The sequence below is a fragment of the Lampetra planeri genome, chromosome 42 (assembly GCF_965212315.1).
Source record: "Lampetra planeri chromosome 42, kcLamPlan1.2.h2, whole genome shotgun sequence".
Classification (NCBI taxonomy): domain Eukaryota; kingdom Metazoa; phylum Chordata; class Hyperoartia; order Petromyzontiformes; family Petromyzontidae; genus Lampetra; species Lampetra planeri.
In genome coordinates, this window is record NC_136148.1 from 5,381,841 (window position 1) to 5,397,474 (window position 15,634).

Below are 15,634 nucleotides of genomic sequence, written 5' to 3' on the forward strand. Positions count from 1 at the left end.
AAGTTGTTTTGGGTTAGATCGGGTAAATATAAAACTACAAAGAAGTCCCCCGTTTCGCCGATGAGGTTGGTTGTAATCACCAGCGAAATGTCAAACTCGAATAGTAAATGTTGTGGGTTTAGTCCCCAACAGACAAGTTAGTGCTGAAGCAGTAACTAATTGGCAACTTTTACTGGTAGGAACCTCCTGGTTCCACCAGCCCACAGGGGATTATTGTGTCCGTCCGTCGTGCATCCAAAGATGGGTGGGGTGGGGCTGGGTGGAGAGGGGAGGGTGGGGAGGGGCTGGGTGGGGTGGGAGGGGTGGGGCTGGGTGGGGAGGGGCTGGTCACCCCGTGGTGCCCTTATCAAACTCAATGTTTAACCTACTCACACCGGCTTGTGCCTGCCCTCACAGTCGGGCATATTCGCGGAATACACCACGCCGCCGTTGACCCTGGCCATTGACCGAGCAACCCAACGTTCCTACCAGCTCCCTCCGCAGGAATGTGTTTTTTCACAGGTGGTGGCGGTCTAACCCAAAAAAAAACTTTTTTATGGATATAATATTGGTCGCGAAAGCCGTACTACTACGTGTTATGACTGTTTTATGGATATCTTGCCACGATGCGCGTTCGCAACTGACCCTCCATCGCAGCTCGGAGGGGTTGTACCGCGCGTTGTCCGACGTTTCGCTCCGCACGCTCCGCACGCTGGCAGCTCCATCGGGATACGAGGCGCTCGCCCTCTCTTGAAGGAGCTTCGAGCGCGTGGAGCGGTGCACGTTGGGAGGGGGGGGGGGGGCGGCAACGACGGGGCCCGGCGGCGGCTAGCGAGTTCACCCGCTGGTCGCAGAGGTCGCAGAGGTCGCAGAGGTCGCAGAGGTCGCAGAGGTCGCAGAGGTCTCGCGGGTTCAAACCCAGCGGCCGCCGCCCTGATTAATACCGGGTAGATTGTTTGTCTCCGGGAGGGCCCCACTGAGCTATGTGGCTCTTTTTCAGAAGCGACCTGGCCACAAAGGGTAGCTCAACGGAGTGGGCTTATCATCATCACGTGGAAATTGGCCAAATACTCTTAAACGCGTGACGTTAATTCTAAATGTGGAGGGGAAAAAAACGGAGGACCAGGAGAGAAATCCACGCGACCACGGGGAGAGAGACGCAAACTCCAAATATACCCAGGTGTCAGGGTCGGGATCAAACCCACGACCTCCTGCATACCAGGCGAGGTAGTTAACATCTCCTAGCCACCGTGGCGCCCCTTAACACGCGGTACAACCCAAAAACACACAACCGCGAAAACCTAAGCCACGTCGTACACCTCCGCACCCAAGCGATCAGTTGCGCACAACCCAAATCGTTTCTACGTGGACGTCTCTTGCAACGAGTTGCAAGCAACCTGCGCAAACCGGCTTTACCCTCGGTGGAGATGGGACCGACGGGTTTCGTTACGCGCTGCAAGCTGCGATCCTGAACGCTCCGTTTCAGTTCGCTCGCCGCGCGGCCGCTCACCCCGGGTGCGGAAAAAGCAGTCGCCGGCGATTTGATCGAGTCGCGAGATTACTTCGAGAGGAAGTAATTGCTCGAGGGCGCGCGCGCTGGGCTGTCGAAAAATAAATGTGACGTCTAAGTTCGGGGTTTTCTGGTTCTACTATTTTCTATGGGAAGGACCGCAACAGTTTCTTACGTGAGGACAAAACATCCCGCTAAATAATTTCGTCCACGGTGGGAAAGGTTCCACCGTTGATAGCACGACGACACGAACAAGGATTATGAAAGTGTTCGATTGCAACCGCATTTGGAGACGATGAAAATTAAGAAATATCGCGCATTTGCAGGCTCCGTCCGAGTTAACGATCATAAATAAAAAGCAAAATTAAACCGTTAGAAAATAACGATATTGCAATGTCGAGCTCACAAGGTACCACTTTGAATTACAGTATAAAACGCAACCGTTTGCAAAGCGGTCGTTCAAATTACAAAGCCAACAGGACTTCCATTCCAAAACCTCTTGGCTCCTTCAGGTTTGTGACTTTTGTGTTCCTCCAGTTAGGGTTTTCACAGCATGCTTAAGACTTTTTGGACGTTTTCTTTTTTTATATTATATTACGGTTGCCGAACCGAGGCCCAAACAGCCCGAAAAATACCAGTCGGCCAGGAAACAAACAGCATACATACATGCGACTCGATACCGTGGCTGCTACTGCCAATTATGCCCCCTGTTGCTGCTGTTGGTAACAGCAGCAGTAGCATCTCCTATTCGCCACTAGGTGGCGGAGATGTCACCACGATTCATGCGCCCTGCGAGTGTGCACTTTGAGGCCAACGCGTGCGAGCGCGGAAGGCTTGCTCTCTGCTGGCAAGGGGCCACGGGACAAATCCGGGTGTTATCGGTCGCAGTCGTCATCGCCACATCCGTCGTCACATCACGACGCAGCACCGCGTGTTCCTCGCCTCTCCGACGATGTCCAGCGAGTTCATCGAGCGGAACTTGATGAGCGGCGGGTCGTACTGCGGCGGCGTCGCCGTCAACGAAGTGTACGACGCGGCGGGACGCGGCGCCACTCCTCCTCCTCGCCCTCCTGCGGCCGCCGCCTCCTCCGGAACGACGGGCAGTCCCCCGTTGACGGCCAACGTTCTGCCGGCAGTGGACGGCAGCAGCGAGAGGGCGAGCCCCTCGAGGGAGAGCGCCCTCCCGCGCAGCATCGCCGCCGCACGTTGCCGCTTGAGCTCGGCGAGCGTCTGCCGAGAGCGAGCCCGGCTCATGGCCGGCTCCGCCTCCACCGCGGTTGCTTCGCCGCCGATGCCGCCGCCAGCCGGGAGAGGAGGGGAGAGGCTAGCGGGCGGCGTCGGAGAGCCCGACGAAAGGTTCACTTCGTCGGGCGACGAGAGGTTGGTCAGGTGACCGTCGGAGGCGGACGATTCCTGTTCGTGCTGCTGTTGCTGGTGCTGATGGTGGTGGTGATGGTGGTGGTGGTGGTGCAGCGACGACGTGGAGTGATGGGCCAGCCCAGAGTTGCCGGCGCGCCTGCGCAGCGTGTCGACGTACGACGGCGTGCGGTGGAGCGCCGCGGGTTCGGCGGCGGCGGCGACCGCGACGGCGTCGTCCAGAAACGCCGGGACGCGGGCGGCGCCGGTTGCCACCGCAGCCGCCGCCGCCACCGCCGCCGTCACCGCCGCTGCCGACGCTGCCGACGTGGAGGCGGTGGCGTGCGGCTGCCCGGAGGCCCGCGGGGAGCACACGGAGGCCGCTTGGTGCGGCGGTTTGGGGGCTCTGCCGGATTTGTGCGGAGCGGCGTTGCGGCTCGGGGCTTCGGCGAGTCCCCCGTTCTGCGCGGCATACAAGTGAATCGTCAACGTCGTCATCGAACTAACTACTTAAAACTATTTTTTATTTTACCAGGTGAGGCCCACTGAGCTACGTGGCTCTTTTTCAGAAGGGACCTGGTCACACATGATAGCTCAACGAAGTGGCTCATCATCATCACGGGGAAATGTACAGCAGCCAAAATACTCTAAACGCGTGATCTTGATTCTAAATATGGAGGTAAAAACCGGAGGACCCGGATAAAAATCCACACGGTCACGCGGAGAGAGAGAGACACGCAAACTCCAAATATACAGCAGGCGTCAGGGTCGAGGTGGCACCCATGACCTCCATTGGTCACCGTTGTCCTCGTCGTGACTTTGACCGCCGTGTTGACCGACAATATTGGTTAACGCCGGCGCGGTTGTCACCGCTGCCGCTATTGCCACGATTGTCGTCGTCCTTTTCATCATCGTCACCGTCACCGTCATCGTCGTCATCCACATTGTCACCACCACCGTCATCATCAACATTATTATCTTCATTATCACCATCTTTACCATAATGGTCATTACTAGTACAATCACCGATCATTATAGTCAACGTTGTTGCCACCACCCGCCATCACCAACTCTATCAACATCGTTACCACCACCATCAACATCACCATTCTCATCACAAACTCTCATCAACAAAAGCCGTCATTCACCACGAAGTGGTGGTGACGGCACCACGGCGCCTGTGCCAGGCAAGATGCACTCTGAGGCCACGTGAAGTGTCGAAGGCTCGCTGACAGGAGGTCACGGGACAGACCCAGGCGCCGGGAGTTGCATAACTGAGATGACTGGCAGATGCACCAGCTGTGCCTCCTACTGTGCCAACTCTCATCACCGCCACCAAAGACAAAGAGTCGCCACATAGCCTTAACAGTCTGTTGGGGCCAAGTGCTGTTAAGCGAGCGCCTACGAAGGCTGACACGCCACATGAGGGGTTGGGTTTTCAGCACCACCCCTCGTCTTCCCAGTGGCGACGTTGACACACCGCACCAGGTACTCATTTGAGGCCGAGTCGACCTAGGGGAGGCCCAGCACCGGTTCAGAGAATCGTCACCGGCGTTGTGCCGTTAGCGGGGAATCGAACTCGGGTCGCCGGGTTCGTAGCGCAGCGCGCCAAGCGCGACTGCTTCTCACCAGCGCCGCCCGCCACCACCACCGCCACCCACCGACACCGCCAGCAGCGCCACCCTCACCTGCCGCGCTCTCTGTACGGCCTGCGGCCCGGCGCCGTCTGCGTCGTCGTCGTCGGCCGCCGCCGCCCGCGCGCCGACCCCGGCGCTGTCCAGCTTCATCCACAGGGTGGCCTCCTCACGGTGCTCGCGCCGGTAGAGGTCGCTCCGTTCGTTGACGCTCACGCGGCGGCTCACCTTGCTGCGTCGCACGCACAACAGGCGGAGGGAGATCACCCCGACGTAGATCGCCCCCCCCCTTTCGCACGTAGGACCCACGTCATTCACAATGAAGGTTTTCACGGGTTAGATCCATAGCTGTCAACCCCTTATCGGTGCCTACCTCATTACAGACCAATTCAGACCTTGTTGGTCACTCCGTGCCCCTCATAAATCTCAACGTTCATCCGACAAAGTCACAAGGGAGAAACACAAATAGCGATGTTTGTTGCTGCCCGTATTGAAACAGCTGTATGCCGCACGGACCTGAAAACTCAATTTCCCCCGTACAAGAATATGGGGTAAGCCATGTGGGTTGACAGATAAGCATTTCTGTGGGTTTGTGGGTCTCTGTGGGGTCTCTGTGGGGTCTCTGTGGGATCTCTGTGGGGTCTCTGTGGGGTCTCTGTGGGGTCTCTGTGGGGTCTCTGTGGGGTCTCTGTGGGTCTCCATATCTGTCAACCCCTTATCAGTGCCTACCTTATGACAAATTCAGACCTTATTGAGCAGCCCGTGCCCTTATAAATCCCAACGTTCATCACAATTGAAAAACACAAACAAAGAGACACATTTTTTTTGCAAGTATTGAAACGGCCGTATGCCGTATGGACCTGAATACTCAATTTTCCTGAACAAGGATACGGGTAAACCGTGTGCGGGCTGACAGGTATGTAGAACGCGTGAGTGTAAATGCATCGTTAACCCACTTCTAGCAAAAATCCCTGATTGAAGGTGGTTGTTGTCGTCACCGGCGAAGCGTCACAGTTACCAGGATTGTAAACGTTGCGGGGTTTACTCTCCAACACGCCGGTGTGCTGAAGTAGTAACTAACAACTCGCACGTCTTGTTCACGTGGCAAAACGTTACTAATGGCTGTGTGTGGTGGTGGGTTAATGACACATTTATATTTACGCGATCTAACCCATAAACAACAACCTTTATTATGGGCAGAGATCACCCGTGGCTCTTGACAGGCTGTTGGGGCAAGTGCCGTTAGCGAGCAGCACCTATGAAGGCCGGCACGGCGCACGTTTCAGGTGGGTGGCCAGCACCACGCCCCCGGCCACATTGTCTCTCCAATGTCTGATGTTTATTCTGATTGCGTTTACACACGAGGCTGAGTCGACCTAGGAGAGGCCCAGGACCGGTTCAGATAATCGCCACTGTTCTTGGTTGTGGCTGGGAATCGAACTCGGGTCGCCGGGTTCGTAGCGCAGTGCAAACCGCCACACTACCGCTCCCCACTCACATATACAGGTAGTTCCCGAGTTACGATGGTCCGACTTACGATATTTCGATCTTACGATGGCGATAGCGATACGACAAAATTGCCATCAACAACCTAACATCGTTCAAGTGTGCAGACGACGGACATAATCTTGGCGAGTACAGGACATTATGATACGTTACGATACGTTCAATGCATGTATGATACGTAGCTTTAGCGATTTCATAATAAGGTTACCACGATACATACGTTCAATTTACGTTAAAAGTTTTTATAGCAGATAGGATTGTTTCCTGAAAAAACTTTCTATTAAATTGCAGGTCATATAGGTAGGCTAAGAACTTACCTTGTTTTTTTCACTTCACATTTTACTGTGCAATACAGTATTATAATTAATAAATACATACAGTATATAGTTTATACAGTACGGTACTGTAAATTGCTCTGTTTTGCTAAATTATCAACATTCTGTAAGACTCCTGGGTAGGCTAGGCCATCTTCGACTTACGATATTTTTGACTTACGATGGGATCGTCGTAACGCATCTCCGTCGTAAGTAGAGGACTACCTGTACTGTATTTACACACTCAGACAAGACCAAAGACCAACGAGTCTAGCCCAAACAGGCTGTTAGGGAAAGTACTGTTAATGAGCACCTTTGAAGGCCAGCACGGCACACGAGGGGATAGGTGGCCAGTATCACGCCCGGCCGCCTTTGTCTCCACAAAGGCAATGTTTACACACTGGGCCAAGTATTCATTTCAGGCTGAGTCGACCTAGGGGAGGCTCAGGACCGGCTAAGAAAATCGTCAATGTTGTTGGCTGTGAGCGGGAATTGAACTTGGGTCGCCAGGTTCGTAGCGCAGCGTGCTAACCGTTGCACTACCGCTTCCCACAGACTCGCTCACACGCAAGAATAACACACACACACATTCTGCAGAACAGGGGAGGGGGGGAGAACGTCCAACCTCCCACACATTAACCAATGGGCCCTTCTCACGCGCCCTGAGCTACGAGTGTTACCAACGTGCCGCCCTGCTGCCGGTAAAAAATAAAGAAATCTCATCGTCACGTACCCCCGGCTGCCAACGCTGGAAGTCTTCCTCTGCAACGAGGACCTCGCGTGGCCCTGGGTCCTCATGATGGCGTCCCTCTTCATCTTCAGGTCAACGAGCCTCTGCCGCATGTCGTCGTCCTCGCACAGGTCTGTCGTGGGCAGCAGCAGCAGCGTCGCGCCATCGCGTTACGAGACGTGGGAGCGGTCAAAGGTGCAGCCCTGCAGTTACTCGCTCACGGCCACTGCTGGCGGAAGGGATACTCCGAGATGATCCCCGCCCTCCCCCCCATAGAGGGCAATTTGGACTCACCTTTCACACTGGGCAGATGTCTTGGAAGGGGTAGGAGTACCCAAACTCTACCCCACCACATGCGACCATCAACTAACTGTGGACGGAGGTGGTGGGAGGGGGGGGGGTGCGGAATTGAAGAAACTTCCCCCATCATTTCAACGTGCGTGCCGGGAGATCGAATCGGCAAAAGGTGCAGCCCTGCAATAACTGGCTGACACCGCTGCTGGCGGAAGGGTGCGCGAGTGTGAGACGCGGCACGGGCAAGCGGAGACGTGAGGTTTCACAGAGAGAAGGGCGGCGATATTGCTATGATGTGGAACCTCAGTGGGCTATGCCGGGTAAAGATGGGGATGTGGTTTAGTTTAATTTGTATGTTTTTCGGTGATTCTTTGCCTTTCCTGTATCGTCTGTTGTAGTAACTTTCTTACCCGTCCCTGTTGGACATCTGTGAAAGAGCGCTTTATAGCGCGTCGTATTCCTCCAGTATAAATAAACATTCCGATTCTGTTTCTGTAAACCTCAATCGTGTCACCTTGCCATGTGCACTCTTTGTTATGGTTATTAAATTTGACGAAAGTGTGGACTGTGAAGGCGGCAAGGACGCGACGGCCTCTACTCTCGACGATTCACGTCGGCGGGACCTTGAACGTCCACCGGTGAAGCAGACGTATTGACCAGGGCGACCTGCCCGACTTCGAACCGCGCGCCCCTTGCAAACAAGCGGCAAACGCAGCTATACCGCCAGGGGGGGGGGGGGGCGCGTCACCGCAACCGAAACCTGGCCCACTCAACTCACCAACCGGCGTCTCGTCTTGGTAGGTCTTGGCATCGAAGCTCGCTCCGTGAGACACCAGCACCTCGGCCATTTCCAGCTGCGGACGCGGGGAAAGGAGGGGATTGCGAAGGAACGGGTGAGCTAACGAGTCGATCGAATCGCCGAATGTTCGGTTTCTGAAGAAGCTCCCAGTTGCTCGGAACGAAACGCCGGACATCATCCCCTGGACAGCACGACCGTGAAAAAACCCGCGAGGGTGATGTCGACCTCGCGCTTTACTCAGCAGCGGTGCGCAAGGTGGTATTTGAACCGTTTGCGGACAATTTTTGAGGTCGACTCAGCCTTAAATTAGTACACGGTGCGGTGTATAAACGTCAGAATGGGGGAGGCAAGAGCAGCCGGGCGTGGTGCTGGCCACGCCACCGCCTCGTGTGTAGATTGGTCTTTACAGGTGCTTGCTAACAGCACTTGCCCCAGCATTCTGTTAAAGGTTATACGGGGGATTTGTGTCCTTCTCTTTCTGTCTGTGTATAGGGGGCACAAGTGGAGTAGTTAGTGCTCACTGCACTAAGTTGGCGACCCGAGTTTGATTGCCAACTGACATCCGACATCGATGACGAATATCTGAACCAGTCCTGGGCCTCCCCTAGGTCGACTCAGCCTTAAATTGTGTCGTGCGGTGTGTTAACACCAGCACCAAGGAAACAAAGGCGGGTTTGTTTGACGTGGTGTTGGCCACCCACCCCCTCGTGTGCCGTGCCGGCCTTCATAGATGTTCGCTTTCTCCAACAATATTTTAAGGCTGTACAGGGGTATCTGTTGCCTTTGTGGGCTCACCCTTAAATTATAAAAATTAACTTTTTATTTTCCCAGGTAAGGCCCACTGAGCTTCCTGGCTCTTTTTCACAAGCGACCCGGCCCACAAATGATAGCCCAACGAAGTGGCTTATCACGTGGACATTTATCGAGGCCAAATACTCTAAAAGCACGTTGATTCTCCAGGCGGAGGCAAAAAACCGGAGGACCCGGAGAAAAATCCACGCGACCACGGGGAGAGACAGAGAGAGAGGGACGCAAACTCCAAATAGACAACAAGCGTCGTCAGGGTCGGGATCGAACCCACGACCTCCTGCACGACCAGGCGATGTTGGATGACATCTCCGAGCCACCGTGACCCTACCTGACCCCAGCACGCGGCTGCGTGCAGTGGCTCCCAGCCGTCGCGGTCCTTGCACTCCACGCTCACCCCCAGCTCCAGCAGCAGCTCCGCAGCGCGCAGGTAGCCGTGCGCCGCCGCTATGTGCAGCTGCAAAGACAAAGATCCCCCGCGTAGCCTTAACAGACTGTTGGGGCAAGTGCTGTTAAGCGAGCACCTATGAAGGCCGGCACGGCACACGAGGGGGTGGGTGGCCAGCACCACGCCCGGCCGCCTTTGTCTCCCCAGTGGCGATGTTTACACACCACACCAGGTACTCATTTGAGGCTGAGTCGACCTAGGGGAGGCCCAGGACCGGTTTAGATAATCGTCACTGATGTTGGCCGTGAGCAGGAATCGAACCCGGGTCGCCAGGTTTGTAGCGCAGCGCGCTAACCGCTACACTACCGCTCCCCATACACAGACACACACACAGACACACACACACAGACACACACAGACACACACACACAGACACACACACACACACACAGACACACACACACACACAGACACACACACAGACACACACACAGACACACACACACACACAGACACACACACACACACACAGACACACACACACAAGACACACACACACAGACACGCACAGACACACACACACACACATGCACGCACACACAGACACACACATGCCCGCATAGACAAGGTAAAGGTGCAGCCCTGCAATATCTCTTTGCTTCAGATCCCCGCTGGCGAGAGTTTCCTCTCCCCCCCACAAGGGGGAGATCGACAGCCTACTCCGGAAGGGCTTTATTATTTGACCACCTTCACACTTCCACGCTGGGACCGGACGCCTTTGGAAGCGGTGGGAGCACCCAAACTTTCCATTGTGCAAGCCGCCGATTAACCGTGGCGCGACCCATTGACACCGCTCGGTGGACAGAGGCGGCGGGGGGAGGGGAGGGGGGGGTTTAAGAAACTCGCCTCAATTGTTTCAAACCGCCGCGCCGGGAGATGGAATCGAAGCCAGAGACCTTACCATCGCAAGCTCAGCGTGCTGACCGTTACACCACGGCAGCATCCCATAAAAGGATATAAGTGTGTATGTATGCATGCTTAACGCAGAGGTTGCGTTCCTGAAAATTCAAAGGCGGGGGGGTACGGGGCATTCTATCCAGCCTGTCGTTTTATCGTTGTTATTTGACACTGCGGTACGCCGTTTTAAATGTGTTTGCGTAGTATTTCTAGAGATGTTGCTACGTGTTGACGCTATGCACACAAACATGCCGCTGGAACAAGAGCCAAGGAAGAAGGGGAAGGCACGACGTGTGTCAAAGCACGTATCGGTACTACGGTACAGTACTACAGTACCGGTACTGAGTACTACGGCGCCAGCTCCCAGTATCACCGGACAACGCCTGCAATGCCCATGCCGCTGAGAAAAGTCGTCCGTCACGTGTTACCAGACTCGCGTTACAGCGGGCGCGGTGGCGCGTCAAGGGAAAAACGTTTCGTAAAGAAAAAAAACGCGTTAAAGCAAAAACGCGCGTTCAACGGGAATTAACTGCATACAAAATTTCAGGAATAATGATATGAAGTGGGGGAGGGGGGGGGGGGCAGTATGATGTCATCACCAGCGTGGCCCCGTGCTCGTCGCGTCCGTCCAGGTTCTCTCCGCTGCGTGACACTGCCTGTATGTCGTGGATCATGCTCAGCTCGGTGGCGCAGCGCTTGCTGTTGATGGTCTCCTGGGTGATGCCTGCAACAGCAAACAACAGCAGCAGCAGCAACAGCAGAAGCAGCACCGGCAGAAGCAGCAGCAGCAACGGGCAGAAATGTGGAGGTCACACATGGGACACACAAACACGAGTGTGTGAATGGGTGAGTACAAACATGCGGGTGAGTGAGTGGGTGAGTGAGTGGGTGGGTGAGTGAGTGGATAAGTGAGTGAATGAGTAATTGAGTCAGTGCATGAGTAGGTACCACTAGCAACATCATTAACACCGCGACCAGCAATTCCATCACCACCAGCAAAATCACCACCAACACGGCGTTGGTGGTGGATAGAGAATGGCATCGGACACAGTCGTCGTACCTTTGGAAGCCATGGCTGTCTCGATGTAGTCGAGGGTGACCTCATCCTCGCAGATGTCGTAGGGCATGTTCCCGTCGGCGTTCACGGCCAGCAGATCCGCGCCACTGCCATACAAAGACAAAGATCCCCCGTATAGCCTGAACAGACTGTTGGGGCAAGTGCCGTTAGCGAGCGCCTATGAAGGCCGGCATGGCACACGAGGGGGCGGGTCGCCAGCACCACGTCCGGCAACGTTATTACACATGGCACTTAGCACTCATTTGAGGCCGAGTTGACCTAGGGGAGCGCCCGGGACCGGCTCAGATAATTGTCACTGGTGTTGGCCGTGAGCGGGAATCGACCTCGGGTCCACCGGGAACGTAGGCCGTGTGGAATGGAGTCACGGGTCGCGTAAAATGAGGTCACGGGTCGTGTGGAATGAGGTCATGGGTCGTGTAGAAGGAAGTCATGGGTCATGTGGAATGAAAACACGGGCTGTGTGGAATGAAAACACGGGCTGTGTGGAATGAAAACATGAGCTTTGTGGAATGAAAGCATGGGCTGTGTGGAATAAAAACACGGGCTGTGTGGAATTAAGTTGTGGGCCGTGTGACGGGAAGTCATGGGTCGTGTGAAGTAAATTCAAGGGTTGTGTGGAATGAAGTCACAGGTCCTATCTGTCCCGTGGCCCATTATCAATGCATTTGTGGACCACATCCGGCCCTTGGGCCATAGGCTCTCCACGGCCATCACTCAGCGCCGGCTCCGCCACTCACTGCTCGACGAGCTGCCGGGCGAGGTGCAGGTGGCCACAGGTGGCGGCCGCGTGCAGGGGCGTCCACAGCTCGCTGTCCACAGCGTTGACGCTGGCGCCATACGCCAGCAGCAGCTTGAGCACCTCCTCGAAGTCATCGATGCAGCACTAGGATGGGGGGGGGGGACAGCGAAAGTCAATGAGCCATTCCTCCCTTAAAACAACTCCCCCCATCCCTTCTCCCTTAGCCCATCCTGCAACTGCTACTCCCTGCTTCCGCCTCCCAGCTACGACCAGGCTTACCGCAACCCCAATCACTACCCCTATCACTACCCCTATCACTACCCCTATCACTAGCCCTATCACTACCCCTATCACTACCCCTATCACTACTCCTATAACTACCCCTATCACTACCCCTATCACTATCCCTATCACTATCCCTATCACTACCCCAATCAATACCCCTATCACTACCCCTATCACTACCCCTATCACTACCCCTATCACTACCCCTATCACTACCCATATCACTAAACCTATCACTACCCCTACCACTACCCCTAGCACTACCCATATCACTACCCCGATCACTACCCCTATCACTACCCATATCACTAAACCTATCATTACCCCTACCCTCATCACTAACCCTATCCCTACCCCAACCCCTATCACTACCCATATCACTACTCCTATCACTACCCCTATCACTACCCCTACCCGTATCACTACCCCTATCACTATCCCAACCCCTATCACTCCTACAACCCCTACTGCTACTCCCTGCCCCCCGGCTACGACCAGGCCTACCCAACCACTTCTTAACCACTCCCTCCTGTCCTCCTAACCGTGACCACAACAACGACACCACCACTTTGAATAACCCCACTCTTGATTTAACCACTATCAATCTCACGCACAATATTAAACTGGTCAACAAAAAAACAACTTTTTTTTCTGGCCTGGACTTTTGCCGCTGTTCTAGACTAAGTTCAGGGTGCCTATTCCAAATCTGATCTCAGATTTGCTCTATCACATCTCATTTTATGCAATCGGCATATCCCATTTTCATTGAATTTACCCAAAATAAACTCTGTCACTTATGATTGCAAGTTGTTGCGAGTCAGTGACTGCTTTAGTGTTAAAATATGGTGCTGTATTTTTAGGATAGTGTGTTTATAATAAAATTTTATGTAGATATCCACATTTATTTAATATTTTTCTTCTGCAAGTTTTTATTAAAAATGCAATATTTGATATCTCAAAAACCTGATGTGATAGACAAAAACTGATGCCAGATTTGGAATCAGCACCCCAAAATTACATTAAAACCGTTGGAATACCTTATGCCAAAAAAAGTGTGTTGACCAATGGGGTAAGCGCCTTGGGTCAAGGCGCTACATAAAATCTACACACGACAAGATAAACGTTCGGCCTTTGCAGCGACGGCTGTACGCGTTAACGCATTAGCTCCGTCCGTCTATAATCTTGGCTCACGGTAGCTCTCGTCAAGATGACGCAGTGTGGACGTCGTTTACAGTTAATCGCTGCGTTGCTGTTAGGGAATTAGGCAAGTGGAAAATAATAGTTAACGGACTTTCAACTCGTTTAACACGCCACCGCGCGGTATTTTCGCTCGCTCTACAACAGAGAGGACGACTCAGAGGAGCGATGAAGAACCGTGGGTGAGTAGGAAAGTCAGAGGTCACTCGGTGTACCGACACAAAATCCCCCCCCTCGAAATATAAAGGTGTTTTTGGCCAATTCATGAATGTTTACACACCAAAACGTACGCTTGACAACGGCGATTGAAACACAGAGTCGAACCCACGGCCCCTTCAGCGCTGCCAGCTCGGCACTCTCATCTCCGAGCCCACCTGGTCACCTCTGGCACTACTCGTTTCATCATTGAAAGAAGATAGAAGTGCAGCCGTGAAATATCCTACTCGCGCCACTGCTGACAGAAAGGGCGCTCCGCTAGAGGGAGCACTGGAAAACTTCCCTCTTAAAAGTGCATTTGGTCTACTCTTTCACGCTGGGTAGGGGTACCCACACTTTACCCCACCACTCGCGACTTGCCGATAAGACACGAAATAGAATGTACCCATTTATACCGCTAGATGGAGAAAGGCAAGGGGGTGGGGATTTCATGAACTCTCCCAAACATTCCAGCCGCACTGCCGGGAGATCGGATCGAATCGGTGACCTCTGGATCGAAAGTCCAGCGTGCTGACCGTTACGCCAAGGATCTCGGTGTGACGAAGGGGCTCGTTCGACCCCCCGACCGTGACTTCAACCGGCTGTTAAATGCAAACTCCAAGCTGAAATTCTTGGCAGTGCCGGCTCCGCTCCCCCTGCTTACGTAACGTCATCGCCGTCACGCATTTAAAATAGCTTGGCAACGCGACACCGGTGAGGAACGCGGCCCGCCAAGTTTCGGTCAAGAGGTGACCCTTACTCCGAGAGAGGTCAATCGACGTGGTTTTCTTAACGGTTGCACAACTAAGCTCGAAATCGTTTCTGCCTAAACCTCCGTCACTCTCTCCGTCCATCCGTAAAGGGGGGATGGGTACTGCAACTCTCGTAATGATGATTCGATATGAACAAAACTTTGTTGTTATTCGAGACTTATTCTGAGAGAAAACCAGAATTGTTTTTTTTTTATGTTTGACAAAAAAAATTGCGTTTCAAACGAGACTTACACGTGCGTAAAAAAACCCAGCAGCGTTTCCTGAAGAATTGCATTGTGGTCACCATGGCCGACTGGCAGCAGCAGCAGTGATGCATCGATGACCAACTGGGGATCAGTTTTGTCCTCATTAGGACTCATCGGCACAACATCGTGAGCAATGCTCACTGCTGCAAAGTCTGCCTCTGGGCACTGTGTACGGTGTGTGGAGTGCCCACCTCCACTGTATGGGCCACACGAGTTTGGCTAATGCCAACAAAATAGAATTTGTAAATGATAAGAAAACCCAATCATAATAATAGTGCAGGCTGGGCAACCATAACTATCCGGCAAAACGCAAAAATACGTAAAAAGAGCAGCATTTCAAAACGTGAACGAGATAAAACCAGCGCTAAAAGGACCCACCACGGTGTCCCGGTCCTGCCTGCCTAGGTGCGCCATCCTGGGCAGAGCTGCTATGCAAGCCCCATGGTTTCATCGCGGCCTGTGGACAAACTGCTTCCTGCACGTTTGGCCCGAGCGCTACCATTGTTATTATCGCTACTAAAATACTTCAAGCAGGTGTTGAAAGGCGTTACAACACAATTCAATGCTTCTGCATGGTTTTTCTTCATTGTTTACGCCCATATCAAATGGCAGTCGACAGCATTCTTCTCTGCTTTGTTTACGAGTTATTTTGTGTGTGCGCACGTGCATGGATGCGCGCCCTTGTGTGTGTGTGTAAGTCACGGTGGAAACTTTTGAGTTCAAGGGAAATATGCTGAACAATGCTGTATTGCTGGTCAGAAATTTTTGGCGCGGTGTGTGTGTCGTGAAAACACCGATCGCGTTCAACAGAATACCAATATAAATTATGTATTCACCCATTAACGCCC

The 15,634-nt window shown here is 53.6% G+C and overlaps 1 protein-coding gene across 1 annotated transcript in view; it reads right to left on the minus strand.

The window, feature by feature from the left end:
• Nucleotides 1–353: 353 nt before the first annotated feature.
• LOC144732334 (protein phosphatase 1 regulatory subunit 16A-like) overlaps nucleotides 354–15,634 on the minus strand; it is a 32,237-nt gene continuing 16,956 nt past the window's right edge. The window contains exons 3-10 of the mRNA XM_078613812.1: nucleotides 12,090–12,235; nucleotides 11,335–11,438; nucleotides 10,874–10,998; nucleotides 9,261–9,386; nucleotides 8,102–8,177; nucleotides 7,033–7,162; nucleotides 4,534–4,711; nucleotides 354–3,307 (exon numbers count right to left, since the gene is read on the minus strand). Coding sequence (XP_078469938.1) covers nucleotides 2,399–3,307; nucleotides 4,534–4,711; nucleotides 7,033–7,162; nucleotides 8,102–8,177; nucleotides 9,261–9,386; nucleotides 10,874–10,998; nucleotides 11,335–11,438; nucleotides 12,090–12,235 — 1,794 coding nt within the window. The 3' untranslated portion in view covers nucleotides 354–2,398. The remainder of the gene's footprint in view (nucleotides 3,308–4,533; nucleotides 4,712–7,032; nucleotides 7,163–8,101; nucleotides 8,178–9,260; nucleotides 9,387–10,873; nucleotides 10,999–11,334; nucleotides 11,439–12,089; nucleotides 12,236–15,634) is intronic.